This window comes from Cottoperca gobio, chromosome 22 (assembly GCF_900634415.1).
Source record: "Cottoperca gobio chromosome 22, fCotGob3.1, whole genome shotgun sequence".
Classification (NCBI taxonomy): domain Eukaryota; kingdom Metazoa; phylum Chordata; class Actinopteri; order Perciformes; family Bovichtidae; genus Cottoperca; species Cottoperca gobio.
In genome coordinates this window covers 15,348,886-15,366,712 of record NC_041376.1, presented here as the reverse complement: position 1 = coordinate 15,366,712, position 17,827 = coordinate 15,348,886, and the positions used below count along the sequence as shown (strand labels likewise).

General features: G+C 38.5%; 1 protein-coding gene across 1 annotated transcript; it reads left to right on the top strand.

Annotated features, from left to right (window-relative positions):
• The first annotated feature begins 5,510 nt into the window (after positions 1-5,510).
• kcnk5a (potassium channel, subfamily K, member 5a) lies at positions 5,511-17,010 on the top strand. Its single transcript, XM_029460966.1, has 5 exons — positions 5,511-5,989; positions 14,971-15,082; positions 15,479-15,645; positions 15,753-15,921; positions 16,018-17,010. Exons 1-5 carry the CDS (start codon positions 5,804-5,806, stop codon positions 16,965-16,967), a joined length of 1,584 nt encoding a protein of 527 aa, XP_029316826.1. The 5' UTR covers positions 5,511-5,803; the 3' UTR covers positions 16,968-17,010.
• The last annotated feature ends 817 nt before the right edge of the window (positions 17,011-17,827 follow it).

Here is a 17,827-nt window from a genome sequence, read left to right as displayed (position 1 = left end):
GTTGTTTTCAGTGTGATACCAGAAAACAAAGCCCCATGATAAACTTTGAAAGTAGCACTCTTAGAATTAATAAAATAAAGATAGCCTCAACCTTTTGACTTTAACTGAGTATGTATTCTGTATTACAGTTGTAGCCAGTATATTGTTTAGTACCGCCTATAAAAGGTGTTGGACCTTGCGTTTGGTATTTTGTTGAAATTTAACCTGATCTTTCCTCATTGTTATGTTACAAGCCCTCAGTTCACAGAGGGATTGTGTTGCATGGTTGCACAAAAGCAGAGCCAAGAGACAAAAAAAAGCTGCCAAAGAGCTCGGTTTTTATGCAAGACCAAGGATAACAATCTCCAACTGCAAAGTATTCCAACGGTTTTACTATTCTTGCAGCATAACATTATTTATTGTGACAAATAAATAATTAGTAGTCCCCATAAGTCCACTGGCAAAAACATATTATTAGCATTCACATAGTAAGCTTATCAAGTCTCACATTCATAGTGGGATCTTTTACAGGATTGAGGATTTGCATGGTGAACAAACAGGTTTTGCGGTTTATATCTCTACAGAACGATAACTCACAGAATCCTCAGCAATAAAATCATTGCAGCACTTTGCCCTGAGGGTATCTGTAATTTACATTTAACGTCTAACATTTTCAAAAATACGCCTATTTACCTGGTAATGCAAACATTTAACAGTTAATGATAAATATTAATATAGAAAGTTTGAAAACAACTAAAAAGTGAATAAATAAATATCCTGCGCTACATTAGTAGCTGTTTGAATACCCTGAGGTGAATGTGATGCAATAAACTATTCAAACAAGTTTCTGCTTTTTTCTCTTCAGTGCATTATGTAATTTAAAGAATATAAAAGAGGTTGTTCTAATAATATTCATTATGAGTCAAAGTTCTTGTTGAAACATAACAATTATATTAGTATATGTGCTCAAATAAACCAATCTTTTTTGAAAGTTTTTTTGAAAATGTATTTTGAACATTGAGCATGGACAGTCCGATTCTTCCTCTGGGTCCTCTGATTTGAGCAGTTTGGGAACACACACTGTAAAGATGCATGCTCAAAGAAACACATACCGACAAGAAGCAAATTAGCTGGCTGATTGTGCAGGTTTCCTTCCCAGCGAGAAGCTCGGGGGAAAAAACCCCACAACATAAACATAAAACAATAGGACTAGGAAGCAGTTCTTTAGTCATTCCACATGGTCAAATCCCTGTTTGCACCTACACACACTAAAAATAATCATTTACAAAGGGATGGCATACAATATTACTTAACAAACAGGAAGCACATACTATAAACTCTTTTCACGAATTGAGAGAACACTAAATGCCTATTTAAATACTTGGTAATATGAGTAAAATCAGGGGCTTATTTTTAAGTGAGATTTACTATAACGTTAGTTATTCATCACCATAATAATAAAATTGAGATTGTGAAATATATTTCTACCTGAAGGGTCAGAGGTCAGCCCGAGCTTCTGGACGGCACTACCTTAGCTGACTCTCAGGACATTTTAGCGGCGCTGATGCTCATCATGTTGAGTGACCGCGAGTAACCTCATTGAGTTATATTGAGTAAAAGTCTGTTGAGCAAACTTGACATTTCACTGAACCTGAAATCCTGCAAACAGAAGACCTGAGAGAGAAGTATGATATGTTCTGGATTAAAATGTCTTAAAACGACTAGACCTAGGTTACATATATATTTGCTGACTTGTGTATTTACATCATCTAAAATGTTTCCAACAATTTTCAAACCTAGAGAAATCCATAATTTCATTCAAGGTAAAGCTCTGTTCCATTTGGTCGTCTGTAATGGCTGCGTATCTCCTTTATGCATGAGTCAGTCTAGTGGTCTGCCAGAAACTGTCATAAATTGACTTTTTATCCAGTGCTAAGCCATATTTTTCAGCTACACCTTTTAGATCTTGGTCGTTTTTAACTATATTTTTTAACGGGGTGAAGAATTTTAGTCATTGGACGTCTGGACCTTAAGTTATCAGAGAAACAAGCTGAGCAAACGTTAGCAGTCAGCTCGTAGCCCCTTCATTCTATGTCCGCCGAACAGCGTGAGAGAAACACATCTTTTTTAAGTGAAACTGCTTAATTCAGTTTTTTTATCGTTATTATTCACCGGGTCTGTTTGTTTTGGACAGGAGGAGATCTCTGCAGATAATTTGGTAAAAACCTCCTCAATGACTACAATGATTTTCGTGGAAATACTTTGCTTCTACAAGGTAACCTGTATGGTTGCTGCAAGTGAACAGTGTATCAATGCTATGATCTTGCCTAGTATGGCAGTTTGTGTATGTGCTACCTGATATTAACTGAAATAAGCAGATCACACCTGCCTGCTTCAAGATAAAAATCTAAATGTGACTCTAAATAAGGCAGTGATGACTCTGATGACCATGAAAGACATTGAGGATGACTTTGGTTTTGATATGGAGCATGCAGTACAAGCATCGCAACACTTTAACTTCTTGTCTGTTGATGCGGGTTGCAGTATTTCAAGGTTAAAGTCTGAGTATGCCGCAGAAGCTCCGGGCTTTCCAAGATCTCTAAAAAGATTCTCTGTTGCTGAGACTTTTGGTCAACGACTGAAACATGTGTTAATGCACCCACAGTGGATACTGTGTTATCTGATGTGGCTCTTCCGGTTGTCTTATCTTGCCTGACTGGAACTCCGGAAGTCCCCTTGTGTCCCAAAAGGCTTTTCACCAGACCACCATATACGGCCTTCACCAGCTCTACAGCTCAGTATGTGGTACCTCTTAACATCTGCAGATGTTTGGCCTCAGACTGCACATATTGACTGGACAAAGGGATCAATGGGACAACATTTACAAAATAGACATGTTTTTGGATTATTGGGATTATTGGGAAAAAAGTCAAAATCAGTGCGCTGCATTCTTTCTCTTCACTTTTTAGTAACATGTGAATACAAAAAATAACCTAAATAATGACTTTAGAGCTAAATAATAGAAGAGGATAACAATTGAATTTATTTCCCAGGTTGCTTTTTTGATAAATTGTGATTTGACCCTATAGGTAAGGAGGTCAAGTTCTCCACTGGGCGCTGATACTACAAAGGAGGAAAGTGTTATGTAACAATTTGTATATGTCAGGATGTTGTTAAACATGCTGAGCTGTCTCTGATCTGTGTCTCACTACAAAAAAAAAATTTGCCTACCACTACTCCTGACACCAGAACACAGCCGAGTCAGCTGATTTAAAAAGTGCACACTTTTGCATAACTCTATAAGGGCATTTTTTTTTTCCTGATTTTTTTTACAGTACAAAATGGTGTTGAAAAGGCGTGTCATAATTATAACAATATTTAAAGGCAGTATAGTTTTTTGGGGAATTACAAAGAGTGAGATGATATAATTGATGCACTAAATATGTATCTGGATCCAGCAGCTGGTTAGCTTAGCTTAGCAAAAAAGAGTTTACTCTTCCAATTGTTTTAATATCCTTCATTCCATTGGTTTGTTAAAATAACAGGTTAACACTTGCACTACCTGCACAGAGCTGTGACTGTAAGTCAGTTTAGTTTCACATTTACTCATGTGTCATTTGACATGCATTTTGAACACTAGCAATGAAGGGATTTGCCTTTAATTTAATGTCATTGTGTAAAGGAAGAAGCGCAATTATGTTAGCCATTTGTTATTACAGGGAGCTTTTCTTGACAAGCTAAAATAACTTTTTACTGGAGGAAGCAAAGCATTACACTTATTATACTTAACGTATACTTGCTTGAGCATAAAACAAATGACACACATTGGAAATGTCCTCGGGCACGTAGTACACCAGTGCTCATGATGCAATGTTCTGTTGTCTTGCATGCCATGAATTCTCACACAGCCACCAACTTACACTGTTAGACCACAAGTGTAAATCAATATGATTTGTTGCTTTTTTTACCCTCTAAAGCAAATTACATGCAGTGTCTAACTTTTGATTGACAGGAATGATAATAAACCATAATCTCTGTCTGAGGATCTGTGGCTCTACTTGGACACAAATCAATATACGTGTTCCTTTGTTTGAGCTTTGCTCCTCATGGCAACAACAAAGAAAACAGAACGTATCATTTGAGCAAACAATTAAGCATTGAGTTCAGGACATTGGCACGGTTACACGGTGCACGTCCTTCTACAACTAATCACCATCTTTCAACTCCACTTCTTCATTTGCAAGTTTGCTTTTAATTGATGAACACTATCTCCCAAAACACCCTAAAGAGATATTTAGGCTACACCTGCTTCTTCACAGGTCAAAATAGTTAATATGAGTGTGGTTAAGAGGCCACTGTGATATTTACAGGACAATTATTTATTGTCTGCGCTGGCATTCTTTGACGTTATGTGATCCATTTGCATGCATGAGCATATAAAGTCTCTCAAGGACTCACGATGACTGCATGCAGATGAATTCTAAATAAACCTACATGTTCTACAGGGGGAAGCAAATCCAGTGGCACTGCTTAAGTCAATGTTTACTCCTTTTCAAGTCTTTCCAGTTTATAACAATAAACAACCTCAAGATCTTGTTGGAGTTTTGAAGCTAGAAAATCAATACAATCAATGGCAGTTTGACTATTTTTATGGATTTATCCTATCATTTGCTGACGTTACAAAGAACATCTTGTTATTTTTATTCCGCTAAAAATATGATTTTAACAGTAAACAACGTATTATAAGCTTCTTGGTTTGGTAGTGCAAGTTTTAAAATTGCACAATATATGAAAAAAAAAGATGCTTCCATGCTGCATCCAGAGGTTGTTTCAAATTACAGTGAGTCAGTAGGAACTAAGAGGGAGTTGCATGTTTACCAAAACTAATACAATACAAATATGTCTAACAGTCAAAGGAGTTCCTTTGTGGTCTAGTTTTGAAAAAGGAATTAAAACTTGTAATAAACGTAATGGATTTAAAACAAATCATATAAAAATAAGATGATAAACAAGCAACAACAAAAAAGCTGAGGTATGAGTTTGTATGATTTTTAGTTTCTGACTTTTTGGGTATATATAATATATATATATATATATATATATATATATATATATATATATATATATAATATAATAAACATATATTTTATTTTGTTGTCTTATTAATATTTGTTATATGTGTATGTAACATACGACATAAATAAACTAAACTGAACGTATTTTAGCACTTTTATTTGCAGCAAAATCCTAAAACTACTAAGGGGAAAAAAAGTGATACAAATATCAACTTTTCAACAATTATAATACATTTGTGTTGTTGTGTAAATGTTTTGTTGAAACTTCCTGAACTTTTGTATCACTTTTGACTGTCATAATGTCTTGGCAGCAGTACACCTGTAACGACATAATGAAAATGGAACAAACTGCAGAGTAGGTGCCCCCCCCCCCTGTTCTGGGCGGATCTTCGGTGCTCCTCTCCCCACTACACAGTTCACTACTTCAGCAAGCACTATTTCTCCGGTTGCGCACGTGGAGACTACTAGACTACTACTAGACTACTGCAGCTGCGGTTCCATAGCACGCGCGCTCTGCCCCGCTTTATGAATACTTTGATCCTGTTATGTCTCGAGCCCAATGCTGTCAGCAGCGGCGCGTTTCATGCATTTTTCAGAGCCCTCGCGCGGACGAAGAAACATTTTGTGAACCAAAAGACTTGCTGAGAATGAGTCCCGCATAACTCCGGGTATTGTTGCTATCTATCCCCTCCTTTCTCTCACTTTTTCCCCTGTCCCGCGTTCTCCAAGTTGAGTCATTGTACATAAGTATGGTAGATAAAGGCCCCTTGTTGACTTCTGCCATTATTTTTTATCTGTCCATTGGGGCAGCAATTTTTCAAGTCCTGGAGGAGCCCAATTGGAAGGAAGCTGCAAAACACTATAGTGACAAGAAGGATGAAATACTTAAGGACTATCCGTGTCTGACGCAAGATGATTTGGACAAAATATTAGAGGTATGGACACGTTCTTAAATTGATTTTATTTTTTCTATTGACTTTGTTAAACACATCATAACTGTAGACCACGTCAACTGCTGCATGCAGTCCTAAGTGACTAAGTAATCAGTATTAAATATGCTATTGCTGCAGGAATGAGATGTTGTCAGTCCATGTCAGACCTCTTTGTGGGTCAACCCCCCCCCCCCCCCAATGTGTTTACCAGCCTGAAGGCCTACACTTCAAAATAGCATAACAGCAACAGGTCACATAGGTAATTATCAATAAAGTTCCCTGAATTATCACAAATTTCCTCCATAAAGATTACCTTTCGTCCCTGTGTCCATGCCTACATGATAATTATTTTATAACCTAATTCATTTAATTTGCTGTTGTAAACCTGGAGCAGTGATTATGATACCAATCTGTAACTCCAGTCATTAAAAGCTGCAGAACATGGTGTTCTATTGCCAACTTGTTTTTTAAATTGCAATTCCTTAACCAGATGTAAAGCTGGTGCCATTGACCTCTGTGGTTTCACCGTCAGCACTGAATAAACACATAAGTCAACACGCTTGCAATTCCACAGGTGTTTTCGCCCCATGACATGTTGTTTTTTCACTTCCTTGATATGTGGAAGCTTTATAACCTTTAATCTTTCTGTTTTGATGTTTGACTGTGACAAGATCTTAACATGTCAGGGGAAAGTCCTTCAGCAAAGAAGTGCAGAAAAGAAGACTTTGCGATTGCAGTGTAAACAGCCCTCTCAGTGTAAACATGCCCTCTCAGAGGGATAATTTTTCTGCACTAGTAATACTGACAGTGGATCGTTTGAATGCAGTTTTTTGGCTTTTTAAACTTGCAAGTATGACTGGGAACATGTCTCAACCTGTACCCCTTTTTGGGCCCACATCAGTATTAGGGAGATTTATTATCCCACCATCCCCCCTTCGGCTTCCTCCTGCTTCTCCTTTTTGTGTCTGGGGGGAACTGAAAGGGATATGCCCATGAGCCTCCCCCTCCTCCCCATTCGTGGCATCTCTGTAACAGCCAGATCCCTGCAATGGCCAAATCTGCTTCTTAATGTGGAATATTATGGTTGAGAGATTTAGGACTTTCTTATTTGGCAGTTGCTGCTGTAAAGCAGCTGAAAGAACTGTGATTTGGTTGAACTCTTAGCGGCTGCTCTTCTGAAACCAGTGGTAGAGGAAGTACGGAGATCTTTTACATAAGTAAAAATAGTAATACCACTGTGTAGAAATGGTCTGTAACAAGTAAAAGTCATGCATTTAAAATTCTCATTTAAAAGTAAAAAAGTATTGGCATCAAAATGTACCTAAAGAGTAAATGTACTTATCCTGCACAACAGCAACCCTTTCCCTGCTTACACAGTCAGTTGTGCTGCCATCATTGTAGACATGTAGTTTACCAGTATCTTTTCTTTTGTTGGTGTTTGCCAAGACACCTGCTTTGGAATCTGTATATTAAAACGTATAAACATACGCTTTACCGCCCTTGAGTTGCCTTTATCAACTTTATTTGTGTTAGGAACAGAGATTCTAGAAGGTTTCCATTGTGGAAACTTTGCGCCGCTTGTTAACAATTAAAATATAAAAGCAGGCTTAACAAGAGAAGGCGACACTCTTGTAAAAGTTGGCTCTGTTTTATTAACAAGGAGTTTACTATTAACTATTGGACCCTTGAAGTGGTCACAGTTCACAGATTGGATTTTATGGTCCATCAATGTTGGCTCCTGAGAAGCGGCCATAAAAATTCTGTAGGGGGGGGGGTTTGCAAATTATCTCTACTGCAAATGAGATTGAACACTCAGAGCTTCCTGGTCGTAGCATGAAGTGTGTGCCTTGCCCAGAAGCAAGGTCCTTCATTTCCTCAGTTTTGGTCTATGGTGCTTACAACATTACAGCTCCAACCTTTTTGCTGTGTGTTACAAAAGTAAAAAGTGCACATTTCTTATGAATAAATGCTGCTCCTAGTAAGTGGAATGCACAATTTCTTCCCTATCCAGTCACAATCATTCTTGATCCATTTATCAAACAACCAAAGCAGGCCCCGCTAGTCGTCAACCACAACCTGAAAATGAGCGAGAAAAGAGAGAGAGAGACCCAGAAAAGGAAGATTTGGTTGTTCGATCCCCAGCCCCTGCAGTTAGTTAGTGTGTCGAAGTGTCTGGACACGATACTGAACCCCAAATTTGTTTGTTGTTACCCTTTGAGTGATTGCAACAATTTACCATTTACAGAAGGGATGCTGTTGACATAAAAAAAAGACTTGCCGTCATCTAATGAAAATGACTGTATTTTTCCAAAATGAAGTTGTATATTAATATATACTCACAAAATAGGCATTCCAAATTGTATCTTTTCTCTTGTGAAAATATTTGCAACATATTAAGCTCTAGATAACAATGAATGTTGCTTAATAGTCAGGGTGACCTTCAGGAAAGACCCTTTTTAAATCTCACACAAAACTCATCATTGTTTATGTAATAATAGTTATTATAACATGAATAATGAACTTTACTTATTTATACAGAAACTTTCTTAGAGGAATTGCCATTCAAAGTGTTTTAAAACCAAGTGAAGAAACAATATTGCATAACAACAGGAACATTTAAGCAACAACAGGTATTCATTGTCAATTGTTGTTTAAACGTATTCAGAGCTTGCAGCTCTCATAGCCTTGTGCAGGGAAATGCACTATAGTTTTGGTGCATAAATAAACATTTTGCAGATTTTCTTATTTTTGGGTGATATTCAAATTAAAAAAGTATTATTGTATTTAAGAAAACGACAAGGAATTAGTAATCTTATCAATTATAAGCATGTAAACAATAATGTTATGTTTAAAAAGTTGGACTGCTAGTTATCGATTAATTGTTATTGTCTATGAAATGTTAAATAAAACATGCCGTTCACAATGTCTTAAAGTCCACGATGATGCCCTCAGTTTGTCCCATAAATAGATATTCAGTTGACTACTGTTATACTGTATATATGATGAAGAATAGCAAATCTTCACATTAAACGAGCAGGAACCAGTTAATGTTTTACCTTTTTGACTGAATAATGACAAACAATTAATCGATTCATCAAAATAGTTGACGACACATGTTTTCTGATGATCAACTAATGTTTGCAAACTCTAATATCAGCAAGTCATTCAATATAAAAAAACCCAAATAACATTAACTCATACATGGCAGGACAGATCATTGGATGTGTACGATAATTGAAAATAAGGTTGAGAATATTGGGGTCAAGAGTTAACTGTAATATGTCAAACTGTGACCAATGATGCAAACTTTAAATGAGCCTTTTCTCAACGCACCTCTGGTTTGCACTTGTTGATTTTTGACTTGGCCAAGGAGCATCGCTTAATTGAATCTCACTTTTTGCATGAGAGTCCCTTTGCATGTGACCATGTGTGGCCAAATAAAAGGTCTGAACACACTGTTCTCAACACACTGCTGTCACATGCATGCATGGCCCCTCGTCAGAATGGAAAAGCACAATGAAGTAGCGCTCTGTTTTCGGGGATAGCTGACTTTGTCATGTGCCTAGGGTGCTGTCTAGAGGCAGTTGCCTTGAAATAGCCAAGTCTTTCTTCCCCGTTTTTGAAAAGGGGAAAATAAAAAGAATCAAACTAAAGTCATGGAAGGTACCAATGTATTTAAATGTCATGAGTTTGTTTAGGCAAGAAATTGACAAGACAGGGATGCCTTTATTGCCTTGAATGCCTGATTCGATTAACTTAACACCCAGAGGGCTACATGTGCTGTCACTATTTACTTTAGCTTATTAATTGCACCCAATGTACATTGTTGTGAAGGTTAACATAGTTCAGCAATAAACCTGCAATATTTATCAGCCCAACAAAGAAATTAAAGAATACATAAAAATACCATCTGTTGTATTAATGACTAAGTTTAATCACACAGTATTAACAGCCTAGTTTAAAGCAGCTACTCACAAACATGTTAATGGTATAATATGCTCTGCTTGACAGATGTAAGAATCCTTTCACTGTCTGGAAATTTTACAGCTTATCCCTTTTATGTCTTTACCAAATAATAAAGAAAAGCTGCAAAATGGACATAAGCACTTTGTGTTAATCCGCATCAGTTTCTTCTTGATATTAATTATTCATTTGTAAAGATCGGTCTGGTTTGTGCGTTAGAGTACATCACGCATCCCACACCTTTTTCTGACCTTTTCCCGTGTCTTGCAAAGTTTTCTCCACACCCTCTGTGGCTGATTGGTGCACATGGTGCTCAGCATTGTTTCTCAAACAACATTGTTTGCAACCCGTCCACCTCGGTATCAGAAATCAATACATAGTGACATATGAGAGGTTAAGTGACTTCATTGTTTGTAAGTCGGGTCAATCCTACCCACAGGCAGCTGTTGCCGTCTTGTGCTTGTATGCTGGAAGTGGAAAAATACCTAGGAGCTGGAATGGTATGCTGGGTCGCCAGCTGTCTTGATAACAGTTGGTGTTTTTACTGTGTTTTACATATCAGTGTGTCAGTAGCAGATGCCTGCAGTTTGGCAATATGTTCAGTTCCACAAAAGTAAAGGAATCCTTTTTAGAGTGTGTGTACATATGGCACCACATTGTAATTTTTAATATGACTTTACGTCAACATGTCATATCCAGCTTTTTTTCACAACTTTGTGTAATCCTTTAATTATGGAGGTCAGACTTTAAAAAAAGAGGAAAAAAATAATATTCTGAGATCTTGCAGAAATGTAAAGGACTGATTAATCGATTATCCAAAAGTGTTGCCAATTTTCTTTCTGTCAAACACCTAATTGTTTCAGCTCCAATCATATTTACAGAAAATGTTCTGGAGAAGTTGTTCAGTATAGGTAGCTGGGATTTTCAAGTTTCAAGTAAGGTGTTGTAAAAACAAGGATATCTTGCATTTCGTACCAACATACTGAGTGTGAGTCACTATTAAAATGGTTTTGTGTCTTTTTTCATTTTTTAAAACAAGATTTTTAGATATCTTCCCACCTGATTTTATTAGTCATTCACGGGGTGTGCCTCTTGGCAATAGTTTTGCCTTTTTTTTTGTTATCCATAACTCACTGATATCCAGTGTTTTAGTGTGCAGGTTTGTAGAGAAGCCACTTTAACAATTTCCTCCTGAGCTGCATGTCTTTTGTCTTTCTCCCCCAGTGCTTTCGACTTGTCCTTTTTGACTTGTTCTCAGGGTTATTTGTGACCTGAGGTGACCATGTGTTGAACAGTAGCTGACCTTTTAAACTTTAAGGACCTTTTGCTTCACAAAGCCTGTTCAGTCATGTTTGAGCATCTTGCTGCTTGAGTAGTACTTCTTCTTGTTAGCCTTTGTAGGTCACAGACGAGGCAAGGTAGCAATACAGGGTATTTATTTAAACATGTTAACCTCTAAAGTTTGGTTATGTTCCTTGTCCTCTATTTGAGTGACATGTATTAAGATTTAGCGTTGATTTAGCGTTGATTTAGCTTGCACTCTGCCCTCATTGTATTCATGATAATCAGCATTTTGAACTTTTCAAACTTTAGCACTTTTCATCTGACAAGCAGACTGTAAACATGTACAAATCACCCTCATTAGGGTAGTATAAGGTGCAGAGCTACGCACACACACGCACACACTTGCAGATCACAGACATGATTCCCAAACATAACATTTGTCACTTTTTCTATGATTTTCCAAATTTCATATCGGCTGCAACAGAGAAATTATTGAATGGTTGTTTGGTTTTTTTTTTCTTTCTTTCAGCTCCTCCAATGTGAATATTTTCTGGTTTCTTTGCTCCTATATGACAGTAAATGGAATATCTTTGAGTATTTTTTTTGTATTTTTTTGATATTTTATTGACAACTTTTATTAATTTATCGATAAATCAAGAAAATAATCAACAGATTGATCGTTAATGAAAATAATCGTTAGTTGCAGCCCTACACTGATGTGGTGTGTCTTCATTTTTCAGTATTGTTTTAACTATTTGCAGCAAAAATATTTAGACATTTTGATGTTTTATATTAAGATAGACATGTATTTTCTTTGTGTATAATAAATGTAGCCGGTTCTACACAGTTGGAGGGTAAAAAGAGACATTTTCTTTATTTCTTGTTGCAGATAGACCGTTATATCTACGCAACTGTAGTGCTGAGTGGTTCATTAGGTCAACTTGGATATGCAGTTGTGTATCAAAGGTTCCTGTAATCAGCTTAAGCCAAATGGTCAATAACAAAGTTACCCATGCACATAAATGTAACCAATAATTACAGATACTGTGGACTCAGGAAGACTGTCAAATGTGAAAGTGCGTAAGCAGGAAAGTTGTCCACTCGTGTGTGAGGTTTTTCCTCTTTAATTTCTAGTCATGATTTGAACACAAACTTGGTCATCACTGCCGTCACCCTAAAGCCCAACGGAGGAACTGTGTTGTTTCAGCAGACAAAAGAATGGCCTCCCCTTGTGCTGGTAATTACAGAGCAGAACTGTCACAGACCTGTTATTATTAAAGAACCATGCATCTTCCAGTACTTAAGGGCTTATGTGAATTTTGCCAACCCCTGCACATTTCCCCCCTTCAAGCACATTTGGAGACAACAGAACTTTGGTGTGGGGGCAATGCATTGTCCCAACACACATGGCTGGGTGTTTGCAAATACCCAACCGGGGGAATTCAGTTTCTGTTGTGGCTGTTCAAGCACACACATGGTTGGAAATGATTGATTACGCATTTTCTGTCTCCTTTGGATGTCTACACTAAAACTTCCTTGCAAGAGTAATCTTATGTATCCCATGCTCTAGATCAGTGATCTTCACTATTTTTTACATGAGAGCCACATTGATAGGACAAAGTCAATAGGAGAGTTACTTTCTTTTCCAGTCATAAAAAGCATGTCTGCTTATTAATCTGTCATCCCACCCAAAACATACAATATGCAATGCAGCCAACCAATGCATTCATTAAAAGCAGGATTACCTTAATAATAATAATAATAATAATAATAATAATAATAATAATAATAATAATAATAATAATAACTTTTCTTGAATTTTCCTATGCTCGTGTTGTATGGCTCGTACCTTTCTTTTTTTAACGGGAGTAGCCAAGCTAACGCAAGTATGAAGTGCCAGGTTGGTCGTAGTATCCTCCAATTTAAATGCTCCAATTTAGCGATATAAATTATTTTTTAGCAAATATCCATATTCGTAAGCATGCTTAAGTTAACATATTTTTAATGACCGTAAGTTAATTTTTTTCTATACTAGCCCACCATGTATCTACCCGTCCAAGAGCACATTCACCATTGTAGTGCTGATAGACCGCCAAAACTGGCAACTCCGCAGTGAGTCAGTGTCCGCCAAGCAAGTTTAAATATCTTGTTTCTGGTCTATATTTATATATATCTTTTATCAATTATTTGTATTATGTGTAGGCTAATAGAGCAGACACTGTGTTTTAATGGGTTGTATGTAATAGCCCTGCTTGTTTTTAGTGTTTTTATGAAATCTGTATTGACTCCATAATCATATCTATCTATCCATCCATCCATCGTCTACCGCTTATCCGGGATCGGGTCGCGGAGGCAGCAGCTCCAGTAAGGAACCCCAATCTTCCCTTCTCCGGGCCACATCCTCCAGCTCCGACTGGGGGATCCTGAGGCGTTCCCAGGCCAGTGAGGAGATATAATCTCTCCACCGAGTCCTGGGTCTTCTCCAGGGTCTCCTCCCAGCTGGACGTGCCTGGAACACCTCCCTAGGGAGGCGCCCAGGTGGCATCCTTACTAGATGCCCGAACCACCTCAACTGGCTCCTTTCAACGTAAAGGAGCAGCGGCTCTACTCCGAGTCTCTCACGGATGGCTGAGCTTCTCACTCTATCTCTAAGGGAGACGCCACCCGTCTGAGAAAACCCATTTTGGCCGCTTGTACCCGTGATCTCGTTCTTTTGGTCATGACCCAGCCTTCATGACCATAGGTGAGGGTAGGAACGAAGATCGACCGGTATATTGAGAGCTTTGGCTTCTGGCTCAGCTCTCTTTTCGTCACAATGGTGCGGTAAAGTGACTGTAATACCGCCCCCGCTGCTCCGATTCTCCGGCCAATCTCTCGCTCCATCGTCCCCTTACTCGCGAACAAGACCCCGAGGTACTTGAACTCCTTCACTTGGGGTAATGGCTCATTCCCTACCCGGAGTAGGCAATCCACCGGTTTCCTGCTGAGAGCCATGGCCTCAGATTTAGAGCTGATCCTCATCCCAACCGCTGCACACTCGGCTGCGAACCGATCCAGTGACTATTGAAGGTCACAGACCGATGATGCCATAAGGACCACATCATCTGCAAAGAGCAGTGATGAGATCCTCAGGTCACCGAACTGCAACCCCTCTCCTCCACGACTACGCCTCGATATCCTATCCATGAAAATCACGAACAGGATTGGTGATAAAGCGCAGCCCTGGCGGAGGCCAACATTCACTGGAAACGAGTCCGACTTACTGCAGAGTATCCGGACACAACTCTCGCTTTGGGCGTACAGGGATTGGATGGCCCTCAGCTATCTATCACCCCTTTATTTAGCCTCCTGCCATGCGAGCTACTTATTAAAGCTTGGCGAGCCGCGCAATGAGTAACACTGCTCTAGATAGTTAGAGACAAATATTGCCTTTGGATTTAGCACAAATAATACCCTTTTTCCTGAAGAATTTCTTGTATATCCATGCATTCTCCAGGGTGCATGAGTGTCGTTTCAGCTCATCAGTGCCACTGGAGATATCATCAACTTATCGCAGGAAGGATGTCGTGGAAGATATTGAGCTCACGCACAATACACTTCCTGTCATTCTTTATCTTATCCAGATTGGACTCTTTCATAACTGCCAATTGATAGCCTCCGTTTGTCAAGTGTCCATTAATTTATCTTTTAAGTTGAATTCAAGCTCATACTCGATTGTGTTTCTTCTCTCTCCTCAGATTGTGTCTAATGCTTCAGGCCAAGGGGTCACTATAACCGGCAGCAATACCTTCAACAACTGGAACTGGCCAAATGCCGTTATCTTTGCCGCCACTGTTATCACAACTATCGGTAAGTACTTCTGTCGGTCAACAGTGACAGATGTAGTTCTGATGGGGGAAAATAGTTTTTTTCTTGGGTTGTTTGGTCAAACCTAATTGAATGTTTAAGTGAAATGAGTCTGAGTGTTACAGTTGTAGGAAAATGCACGCACTGAGCTGTCAGGCAGACTTTTAGAACTATCTTACTTTGTTCCATTGGGACAAACTCCATTGCAGTCCAATGTTGGCTGTTTTGCCAAAGTGTGTATTAATCAAATGTACGGGACACTGATGGACTTGGATAAAGACAACCTGTATTGGTGGCATGTTTTTTCCTTTTTCTCGTGTAAAGCCATACTAAATTGACGTAAATTGCTTTACCTGGTAATACATCCTAACCCTAACCACTCTGTTTTCACTTCCAAAGGATATGGGAACATTGCCCCTAAAACGTCACCAGGCCGTGTATTTTGCATCTTCTACGGGCTGTTTGGTGTGCCTTTATGTCTTACCTGGATAAGTGAGCTAGGAAAGTTCTTTGGTGGCAGAGCCAAGCACCTGGGCCAGTATCTCACCAAGAAAGGATTTTCATTGGTAAGTAGATAAGAGCTTTTTTTCTACTTCTGGAAAATGTACTTGCATCTCTCTGTGGTATTACAAAACCTTGACCTGAAGTAATGTTGTTGTTTTTTCTTTTCCAGAGAAAGGCTCAATTTACCTGCACCGCTATATTTCTCCTCTGGGGTGTGCTGGTCCATTTAATCCTTCCACCTTTTGTATTTATGTCCCAAGAAGGTTGGACATATATTGAAGGCTTGTACTTCTCATTTGTCACCTTGACCACAATTGGTTTCGGGGACTTGGTAGCAGGTAAGCTGAAAAGTCTTTTTGATTGAACCTATCAAATTAAACCAGGACAGAACTTTGGATTCAAATGACCGTTAAATATTTTGTTTGTCCTTGCAGGTGTGGAACCAAATACAGAATATCCAACTCTGTACCGTTACTTTGTGGAGGTGTGGATTTATCTGGGGTTGGCCTGGCTTTCTTTGTTTTTCAACTGGAAAGTGCGGATGGTGATTGAGGCCCACAAGGCACTGAAGAAACGTCGCAAGCTGCGCAAGCTATCTCTCGATGAGCTCCGGCACTACAAAGAGTCTCACAAGGCTGCACTTCGTTTGCCACCCACTCCTAATGACGTCAATATCTTCAGCTTCCTGTCCAAGAAGCAGGAAGGCTACAATGACCTAATTAAGCAGATCGGCACCAAAAAAGATGCCAGAAGCAACGGCGGTAGTGCCAATGCAATCAATAAATCCAAAGACATTAGTCGGTCTAAGAGTTGCAATGATGCTCCGATGTTTAACGGTCATACCATCCTTAGTCTGGACCGTTCACCCCGGCAAAAGAGACGCTATAGTTTCAGTGACCGTGTCACTGTTGCTTTTTCAAAGTCCAAGAACTACCTCCTGGGCTCAGACAACGGTTTGCTGCTAACAGAGGACCATGTAGAGGGTGACCTAGAACTTGACAGGTTCGAAATGTATGAGAACCAGCTTGACAAGGATGTTGACCTGGAGAACGGAGGGGTGGGAGATTGTGGAGCAGGTGGTCGAAGGACATGGGACTCTAAGGAGTACCATCCCCTAACATTCCAAAATGCAAACATTACTTTTATAGATGAGGAGAACTTTCTCAGCAATAACTTGGAGGAGGAAGACGATGATGATGATGATGATGATTCTAAAGCAAAACTATCCATTACTACATGTGATGAAAACATTGAAACAAACTCCAAGGAGGAGCCCGGTTCTGAATCTGAAGGGTCTGTGTTCACCAGTGACGGTTCAGAACACACCCACTCCTATGAGAAACTTGTGGAGGAATATGCAAAGGAAGAAAATACAGACTCTTGAGACATCAGTCTTGAACTATGTAAAGTCGACACATGTTCCTGGTCTTCTGTTGTTGACTTGTATAGAATATATATATATATATATATATATATATATATATATATATATATATATATATAGTTGTTGTTGTTGATTATATAGAAGTATATGTATTCTAATGTGAATTGTTTGAATAAGTATTCCCATTGCACTTTTGAGGGTCTGATAATGAAAGACTACAAAGATGCGATCAAATTTCAAATTAATGTTCTGTTCATAGCAGAGAAATTGTAATCCAACATCTTGATGAATATGGACTTCAGAGCATGACATGGAATCCCTTGAGTATTCACATATACTCTATTTATTTCTTTTTATATGGTTTGAGAAACTATAGGCCACACATTTATTGTAATGTCCAAACCAAGAACTATTAACCATGAGTGCTTTTTTTCACTCATAGGCTGATAAGAAATGTATGTGGAAATGTATTTGATTCCCCATAGTTTCTTCTATTCATATTCACCATATTGGTGTTTTTATAATATTTATTAAAATGAAGGACAAAGTAGCTTTTATTCAATGGCTACATGGGTTTATATGTCTCCCATTGCACAATTCCACCAAATGAGGACAGTTTAAAGTCCAATACAGTGCAGACTGTATTTTTAAAACCTGAGCCAAACATGTGTCCTTAAAAGAGGAAAAAAGGGGGTTAAGGGCCAATTCTCCTTTTTTTTTTCTTTGGTATTTCAATTGTTTCTTTTGTAAAGTCCTTGATAACTTGTGTCTGATATTTCTGTTTATTTTGACTGTAACAATAGTATTGTGACTGCACTAGAGGTTGTCAGTGACGCATAGCAAGACCTGGGTGTCTAGAA

Bases quoted from the DNA above. Each gene is read 5' to 3' on its own strand.
- kcnk5a (XM_029460966.1), top strand. From the start codon at position 5,804: ATGGTAGATAAAGGCCCCTTGTTGACTTCTGCCATTATTTTTTATCTG. The intron at 15,646-15,752 runs GTAAGTAGATAA...TTTCTTTTCCAG, and splicing joins CCAAGAAAGGATTTTCATTG to AGAAAGGCTCAATTTACCTG. The intron at 15,922-16,017 runs GTAAGCTGAAAA...TTGTCCTTGCAG, and splicing joins TTTCGGGGACTTGGTAGCAG to GTGTGGAACCAAATACAGAA.